Source organism: Parasteatoda tepidariorum, chromosome 4, assembly GCF_043381705.1.
Source record: "Parasteatoda tepidariorum isolate YZ-2023 chromosome 4, CAS_Ptep_4.0, whole genome shotgun sequence".
In the NCBI taxonomy this organism is placed as follows: Eukaryota; Metazoa; Arthropoda; class Arachnida; order Araneae; family Theridiidae; genus Parasteatoda; species Parasteatoda tepidariorum.
Genome location: NC_092207.1, coordinates 22,376,298 through 22,386,126, shown reverse-complemented (window position 1 = coordinate 22,386,126; position 9,829 = coordinate 22,376,298). Strand labels below are relative to the sequence as shown.

Below are 9,829 nucleotides of genomic sequence, written 5' to 3'. Positions count from 1 at the left end.
TCAGTCTGCGTAGGGACCGAGGGTGTGCGGTATTGGTTCTCGTTAAAACTGTGTTACCGTGGAGTGCTCAACTTCGCGCGCAGGTCGTAGGGCTACCGAAGCGGGGGTGCAATCCCCTCCGCAGAGGATCAAAATTGTGATGGCATGTCTTCGGATCATCCTCCGGGATGTTTCCCAGACCGTCGCCAATAGCCCATTGTGAAGCTCTAGTGCGATGTAAATTAACAGCAGTAACAGTAACAGACTGATCGTAAAGACATGATTCCCAATAGAATACCGAAGCCAAACATTACTGGCTGCTATTAGTAAGGGGTGAGCACCTATTTTAATCAAACTGCGTAAGGATCGAGGGTGAGATGTATCGGTCCTCGTTCTACCGTAAAATGTTTCACTTCTGGCTCAGGTCGTCGGGCTACTAAAGCAAAGGAGCCACCCTCCTGCAGAGGATCAAAATTGTGATGGCACGTGTTAGGATCATCCTCAGAGATGTTTCCCAGACTGTCGCCAATAACCCATCGGGAAGCTCTAGAGCTACGTAAATTAAGTACCTATCTACCCTAAGGCTACTATACTAGGAGAGCTGAACTATCAACTAAATTGGAGCAAACTAGTTCGCAAGTTAACGTTGTGTTAGCATTTACGTGAAAGTTTGAAGACTATGTGGCGTAACTACCACTATAAATATTAAATACCAAATCACTACTATATAAGACATGTTAACTTGATTCTATCAGGAGGTACCTTTTGATAGATGAAGGTTGACATAGTCGATAATTAATTCCCTCATGGATAATAAGGGTGAGAGCTTACCTACCACTCTGCGTGCCTGCCGCTTTGCCCCTACACTGAATTTAATGGCGTAATTTTCCTTAGAACAACACCCCCCCCCCGACGGCCTGCCAAAGATCAAAGGCTTTGCGAACCAAGCAAGTCAAATATCTAGGCATTATTATCTCTCCCAACTTAGGCTGGAACAAACATATAGATGATATAATTAAAAGAGGCAGAGGTGCATTTTTTGCACTATATGCCATCCAAACTAAGTCTATCTAACAAAAGAACAATCTGCACACTCTTTGGCAATCTGCACAAAAGAACAATCCGACACTGTACACTCTTTGGCAGGTGATAAAATATATAATTACCTTAAACAAAATGGATCCTAACTTTAAATCTAAAACAATTTATATGACTTTGGCAGATGGAGTTCTTCAAAAAACATTCTCACGACCACAAATGTGGACAAAAGCTTGTAAAGTTATGTAACTGAACTGAATAGTGTTAAAAAAACGTCAAGGGCTATCGAACTAATCTTGGCTTGCACTTTTTAATTGCTGTTGGTATCGTACTGGATCAATCTATCTGCAAGTCATTAGGCTCATATTAACCTATGCCTGCCCTGCAGTCTCGACTATGGCAAAACAACTTGAAAAAGAAACTTTTAAATTTTGAAGGGAAACTTATTCGAACTATGCTAGGTGCCCCTCGGGCAATAAACAGCAACGTTTTAAAAAAGGACCTCAAAATTGAGGATATATCCAACTATATGGCTATATTAAACATAAAATTAAATTTTACAACAACGCTCAGGACTGAAAAGATGCAAATTTTAATATTTTTATAGTTTTTCCATGGAAGAAAATCCCACAAGCAGTATTGAAATTTCAATTTGCCACAATAGAGCGGCTGTATGTGCCGACACTGCACACTCTTTGGCAGGTGGAAAAATATGTAATTACCTTAAACAAAATGGGTCCTAATTTTGAATCTAAAACAATTTATATGACTTTGGCAGATGGAGTTCTTCAAAAAACATTCTCACCACAAATGTGGACAAAAGCTTGTAAGGTAAAGTTGCGTAACTGAACTGATAGTGTTAAAAAACGTCAAGGGCTATCGAACTAATCTTGGCGTGGACTTTTTAATTGCTGTTGGTATCGTACTGGATCTCAATAAAAGAAACTGGTATTTTTCTGAATCCTCTTAGCAAAGATATAACTTTATAGACACACCTCAATGCTCTTTTAGCAGTATAAAATGTACCCAATCCTTGTCCGTTATGTGAAGAATGATGGAACCTACCTTTTACTGCAAAAGAGGAACCAACTTAATGTACTACTTGGAAAAGCTTCTGTCCAGAGGAAGAAACAACACCGTGTATAGAACATAGAATAGATACGGTAAATCGTCTTCCCATTTGTGTGCTACCTTACAGAATGACACCGGCTTCTTTTGATTTAGAGTTTCTTTTGCATTTAGTTTGTTTATGAAATCGCTGTTTGACCGGTTTAATGTGAGTTTTTATTTTCTCAAATTTTTGTTGATATTTCTTTTCTGATTTGTTTTTTATGTATTTTTCCTGGACTTCTACAAAACTTTCGGGGTACTGAGTGAGTAAATCTGGCAATTGTCCTCTCTCTCAATAGAAAAGGTTATAACGGTTCCCAGCAGATCACCGAAGTCAAGCATCACTGGCTGCGGTCAGTGTGCGGGTGGGTGACCACTTGGATCAGCCTGCGTAGGGACCGAGGGTGTGCGGTATTGGTCCTCGTTAAACTGTGCTACCGTAAAGTGCTCGACTTCGCGCGCAGGTCGTCGAGCTACCGAAGCGGGGGTGCCATCCCCTCCGCAGAGGATCAAAATTGTGATGGCATGTCTTCGGATCACCCTCCGGGATGTTTCCCAGACCGTCGCCAATAGCCCATTGTGCAGCTCTAGTGCGACGTAAATTAACAACAACAACAACAACAAGAAAAGGTTATATGGGGCCTCCCTGGCCGAGCGGTATCGCCGGTCCAAACGCTCTGTTAAGCGTGGAGGTAGCGGGTTCGAATCCCGCCGTAACCCTGGATGTATTCTTTGTGATGTCTTTCTCTGAATTGTTCTATCTGTATTTTCTACTTGACAATGACTTATAAGCCTATATTGAGCACACAAGTCAGCAAATGTATGTAATTTCAATAAAATAAATAAAAGGTTTTAATTTATGGCTTCCGAGGACTGTAACCCTAGAAAACGTCGGCTTCGGTGGTCAAATTTTTATTTCCATTGACTTCTTTAATGCTTCAACCAGCTAAAAAGGAAATTTTAAAGCAAGAAATAGAGTGTTGACTTATTTCAAAAATGTGAATCTCCCTCAGACTCTTCCAGAAAGCATGTTACCTTACATAAACCTTGTGTCAGAATTTTTCGTAAATTGTCACGAAAATATTTGTACTAAAAACTTTTTTTCAATAAAGCAAAAATATTGCAGTTTGAATTTTTTCATCCTAAAAGTATTAAAAACTACTTTTTAAATTTTTTTTTTTTCATTTAAGTATTTGACTAAAAAATGCCTCTGCAACTTTTCAGAGGTTGACAGATCGTTTCCAAAATGGTCTGGTTGATATTTGAACTCTTGCATATCTAGATAAGATATTTATACCGTCAGAAACTTTTGATCCTCAAATCTGCCAGGGCTAAAGAAAAGAAAAGGGCTGGTTCATTATCCTCTCTGAGAGCTGAAGCTGCGATTTCTCTCCTCATGACGTAAAACCGCACACAGATCTCGGAGATCGCAAGTAAAGAAATTATCAAAACTATGTATCATTCCCTCTGTAAAAATAAGTTTGATCGCTTCTTGATATTAGCTTTCAAACTTTACACAATTAACACATTATTTCCATTCAAAAACATAATTCAAAAATTTTTTCTTGAATATAATATAAATAAAAAATACCATTTTAAACTAATAAAAATATTTTACAGTTGTCGTAAAGGACGCTATAAATACTTTATTTTAAAGTTTTCAATTTTAACTTTTATTATTAATAAAAACTAAAGCATAAATCGACACTCTTTAGCTACATATTGTTCGATAACAATAATTTGTAAAGTTGGGTTAAATTTAGAATTCTGATTATAAAATATGCTGGTGATGGCAATTTGTTGATTCTCAATCATTAGGAAACAACAATCTTAAACGCTAACTACTGGAACAAAATAATAATTCAAATTCATAATAATATTAGAAATTTTACAATTGCTTACTTAAATTTAAGAGAATATAATTGAAAAAAAAGAACATAAATATTTAGAATAACTACATTTAAGAATATGTTAGGAACTTAGAAAATTTTTAACTATTAATTATTTATATCATTTTATTATTTAAGCTTGTTCTACTTTCAACAATTCCCTTCTTTACTCATAATTTTTTTTTCTCAGAATTTTTTTCTGGATGCGATCCACTGTTTCTTGTGATGAACTGATATGTTTTAAACTTTATTTCTTCCTTATTTTTGTAATCCTTTTCTCAAGTTTCAATTTTCTCTTTCTTTCAGAGCTCTAAATCTCAAGTTTCAATTTTATCTTCCTTTCAGAACTTTAAATTCTGCTTCTAATTTGTATCATTTATCACAGTTTGATGTACTTAAAAAATTTTCATTCATAGTATTTAAATAGCTTTGCTTTGGGCATAGAATTTTTAATTTGTCCAATGCACGAGCCAACACTTTGAGTTTATTCAATCTTTCTTACCGAGAAGAACTTGTTTCTAAAGAATAAAATTGAAAATTTACTCTCGTTATTGCAGCAGATTTCAAAATCATTCTAATTAGCAATCTAAGCAAACGATTTCTCATATCATCTTCATAATCTTTTTTCAGGAAATGATTACTGCATATCTTATATTAACTGGGTCATTTCTTTTGCAACATTGAAGCCATTCTTACATAGTTGTTCATTTACTTTAGGGAACACGTGGAAAATTATATTACTCCATTTTGTGTTCTATCAGAATTTTTGCAAATTGAAATCTCGAAAAATGGCACTTCGTTAATAATCATCTGAAACGTACTTTCTCTGAGTAAACATACCTTCTTTTCGACAAATTCAGAATTTTCTGACCCCCAAAGTATAAGGGGCAGCCACAATAGTAAAGTCAGTCACATTAGTATTATCATTAATTTCCAATAGTGAAGTTAATATTAAGGGTATCACATTTTCATCCGCACTCCTGACTAAACTGCTACAGTCACAATTTCCAGATTGCAGTTACCCCCTATATTTTGAAGGTGAAGAATCTAAATATGTAAAAAGAAATATATATGTTTATCCAGAATATGTAAGTTTTTATGTCTGATCGAGTTTTAAATATACAACTTCCTTAAAATTCTATTTCTCAAGAACTATTCAACAGATTTGGCTCAAATTTTGCCATGTGAAATTCGATATAAAAAATGTTTTACCCAACAATTAAATTTTTTTAAGACTATTATTAAATAAATATTTACTAAAAGTCACTTTTTGAATGGAACTATTTTTAGAGAAATGAATTTTACAATTGCCTGCTAAAATTTTCCGATTCGATTAAAAAGTTCCCGAGATATGGCAAAACACGCACAAAAAAAAAAAAAAAAATGAACATTAAACGGTTTAAACTTCGGATAGCCAAATTATTGTGACCGTATTTCCCAGATGTTGGCAACCCCTTATGGATGGGTGGCCTAATGTAAACAATAACAAGCGTCCTTCAACCGGAAGAAATTTAGAAAATTTCCGGTGTATCCCTCCGCTTATGTTATGACTACGAGGCGATGTGTGAACAAGCCTAATATTCTATGCAGTTTTGTTAACGTAATTTGGGTTCAAATCTAAAAATAATTGTACCATTCATAAGAGCTTTCAGAAATGTATTGATTCTCAGAGGTCATAAAGCCAAAAAATTTTTTTGAAAGTTTGTATTTCATTGTGAATAATTCTTAAGGTTTGCCATGTGTTGTATTTTATCCCTTATTTGGCTACATTAGAATAAAATGTCGCCAAAAAATATCTTTTTAAGTTAGCCTAATTAGAAAATATTCTAATGATTATAATATTAATATTATAATGCTGAAGTTTAAAGGCTGAAAGAAAGAACTCGGTACATGTGAAATACTGCAAAAGATATGATGCAATAATATGATGGCGCGTTTTTTCAATCTGCGGCGTAAAAATATATCGGAAGCAGTAACCCGGAAGTCTTGCGAGAGCAATTTAACCACTAGTGCCCCCACCCTTAGCCTTACACGATCACCCATCCATATGTTGTGTTACAGAAATCCATATGAGTCGAAAAAAAGGTTTGTCTATTCAGAGAAAGTACGTCTTAAAATATCGTCTGCACAAAAGTGCAGACGATATTTTAATAATTCTTTATAGTTAGACGTACTTTATAATTAGCATATTTGAGCATACACTTTCAAACCATTGAGTCTTAGAACGTGAGATTCGATCATTGGATCAAAAACGCTATTAATAAGATAAGCTTTAACACAAATATTGTTTTTCATGTTATTCGTGTTTCCCAGCACACCAGCTGCGTGAAATGCGCATGCGCTAACGACGAAATTTTAATGCCGCAGCCTGGTGTAATTAGCGATAAAAGCCAAATTTTGTAAGCCTTTATCCTCAGTACTGGCTTTGAAGCGATTTTTAGCTGTGGTTGAGGACATCAGTTGACTTGATATATATTCCACTTTTTTTAAGGATTCTTTTATGTTTATTTATTGATTATGATCTCTGATTTAAGACCTTTTTAAGAATTAGGGGAAACTTAATGACTTCATGAATTGTACACAAATTCATTATGATGAAAAATTTTTCTTTCATAAATTAAAATAGAACTTGGTTAATAATGAAAGATTCTGTAAACAGTATTCACTGAATATAGAATTTTATTTTTTGAACTTCCTAGAAATGTTTATTTTTTAAAAAAAACTAGTTTCTTCCCTCCTTTTATTAGGATTAGAAAAAACTATTAGCTATGGTACAGAATAACTAAGTAATAACGAGACTCCTTTTAATGTCTTTTTTTTTAAAAGTACATAACTGATGACAATCACATATCTTTATAATTAAGCTCACTCATTATACTTTTTTCATTTCATTATTTTTTTCAACAGTTGTAATTTTGGTGCTATTAAAAAAATTATACAGAATTGAAAAATATTTCATCAAGTTTACATTATTTAAATATAAGTGGTTTAAAAAATGACATTACTTAGAGCAAAAAAAAAAATAAATAAATAAATAAAACAGAAATATAGGTAGAATTCACAAATTTTTCAGAAATTGCAAAATATACTTCTTGTGACCTTAAATATTTCAAATATTTTATTTAATTCTTACAAATTTATGATATAAATCGCACAGTCTAAATGCATTTCTTTATTTACTTTGCTATTAATTGATTATAACTAATATGCTTTCACAGTTAATTCACAATCATAACTAATATGTCTGATTTAACTTTGAATGCATATTAGTTATGACTAATAAATAGCAACAAAAAGCAGTTATGACAATTTAATAACAGGTAATCCCAATTAATGTAATTAATATTAAAAATTAAATTTAATTATTAAAAAAATAACTGTAATTAAATAATACTTATTAAATAATAATTAAATCTAATTATTAAATAATAAATTAAATTTAATTATATAAAAAATAATTATAATTATTTTTATAATTTATATATTTTTAAAAAAAAAATATATTTTTTTATAATAATAAATATATTTTTTTATAACAATAATAATAATAAATATATTTTTTCATAATAATAATGATAAATATCTTTTTATATAATAATTATAATTATTATATAATTATAATTATTGAAAAAAATAATTATATAGAAAATAATTAATTAAATAAAAAATAAATTTAATTATTAAATATTAATTAAATAAATAATTCTCACACTTTAAAAATAATGATTTAGAGATTATATACTTGTTCAGGTTGGAAAAAAAATCATGCTTTAGATGGAAAAATCATGTTTAATGATTTGAAGCTTACGCACTTCAAAAGTAAGGAATCAGAAGGAAAAACTTAACATTTCCTTATTTATTTACATAAATCAACATTGAGACCCGCTAAATAAAATAACATAAAAAATAAAAATAATTAATCAAAACATCCTTTATTACTAATTTTCTATTACAGTGTGGGGGGTGGGTAAATTGGCAATCCTTACTTGGAAATATGAGGGGTGTTGCATGCTACTTATTGCCAAAAGTTAATATTACCCTTAATTGTCTAATTTGGAACAAAAACAATACAATAATACTCATGAACAGGTTTATTTATCAGGTTATACTATCCTTATGAACATAATATTATACTTATATACAAGTTATGGTAGTATTTAAACATTATGTGAATAATCTTACAAAAAAAAAAGTTAGTCGGTAGTATGAACAGAACAATGAGCATAAAATTCCTTTATAGAGATAAACTCTAAGAATTAACAACAAGAATCAGGTTTCTCACTAGTATGAACACGAAAATGCTCGGTCAGACAATTTCTATATGAAAATTTTTTATTGCATATACTACAAGAATAAGGTTTCTCACCAGTGTGAACACGATAGTGTTCAGTTAGACTACTTCTTTGTGAAAAACTCTTATTACATATACTGCAGGAAAATGGTTTCTCACCAGTATGAACACGACTGTGTTTGGTTAGATCACTTCTGTTTGAAAAACTCTTATTACATATACTACAGGAAAAAGGTTTCTCACCAGTGTGAATACGAGTGTGTACAATTAGATTAATTCTTTGTGAAAAACTCTTATTACATATACTACAAGAATAAGGTTTCTTCCCAGTATGAACATAACTGTGTTTAGTCAGATCACTTCTGTTTGAAAAACTCTTATTACATATACTACAGGAAAAAGGTTTCTCACCAGTGTGAACTCGATCGTGTTCAGTCAATTCATGTCTATGTAAAAAACTCTTGTTACATATATTACAAGAATAAGGTTTCTCACCAGTATGAACATAACTGTGTTTAGTCAGATCACTTCTGTTTGAAAAACTCTTATTACATATACTACAGGAAAAAGGTTTCTCACCAGTGTGAACACGAGTGTGTACAATTAGATTAATTCTTTGTGAAAAACTCTTATTACATATACTACAAGAATAAGGTTTCTTCCCAGTATGAACATAACTGTGTCTTGACAGACAACTTCTTTGTGAAAAACTTTTATTACATATACTACAAGAAAAAGGTTTTTCACCAGTATGAACACGGTTGTGTATAGTTAGATTAATTCTTTGTGAAAAACTCTTATTACATATACAGTGGAGCATCGTTTATACGACGCCGTAGGGACCACCGAAAAACGTCGTATAAACGATAACGTCGTATAATCGATTTTCATTCCTAAAACTGAAACTAACTCTGTTTTCAGTTTATTTTAATGTTTAACGTGTTGATTTACGTAAATTTCTAAATTAGACAAAGCAAAACAAACAAATAACCAAGAAAGAAAACTGCAATTTGAATGTATGTTACCTTTAATTTTATTTTCTTGCGATTAGTCTCTACAATGCTTTGAATAGCGAGTTGAACTTACTGTTTTCTAGATGCAATTTTAGATTTCTAATCACGGCCAAAATTATGGCTGAAGCGCACTTGTGCAATTTGCAGAAAAAAAGAGAACTGTTACATTTTCCGAAATAATTAGTATCCGATGGGTGCGCTGGACATTGGTCGATGAATAGCAAAATTTTTCATTTTTGCCTCTTCATAACATTGTCTAGTTTTTTCAGTCATCCAGTGAAAATTACGGTCGTCATCCAAGCATTCTTGTTGGCACCCTATTCTGTATCATTCATGTTGGCAAATTCCGCCCTTTTTTAAAATACGCAAAAAAATAAAAAATTTAATAAACGTGAACAAAATCTAAAAGCCGACGTATAACCGATTCTGTGCGTCGTATAAACGATATATTTTTACATTAAAATGAATAGGAATGATTTGGGACCACACTAAAACGTCGTATAAGTGAT

General features: G+C 32.0%; 1 protein-coding gene across 1 annotated transcript; it reads right to left on the bottom strand.

Annotated features, from left to right (window-relative positions):
• Positions 1–7,929: 7,929 nt before the first annotated feature.
• On the bottom strand, positions 7,930–9,130 carry LOC107456765 (zinc finger protein 271-like). The gene has a single exon (XM_071179518.1). It carries the CDS (start codon positions 9,125–9,127, stop codon positions 8,273–8,275), a length of 855 nt encoding a protein of 284 aa, XP_071035619.1. The 5' UTR covers positions 9,128–9,130; the 3' UTR covers positions 7,930–8,272.
• Between the last annotated feature and the right edge of the window lie 699 nt (positions 9,131–9,829).

Bases quoted from the DNA above. Each gene is read 5' to 3' on its own strand.
- LOC107456765 (XM_071179518.1), bottom strand. From the start codon at position 9,127: ATGCTCCACTGTATATGTAATAAGAGTTTTTCACAAAGAATTAATCTA.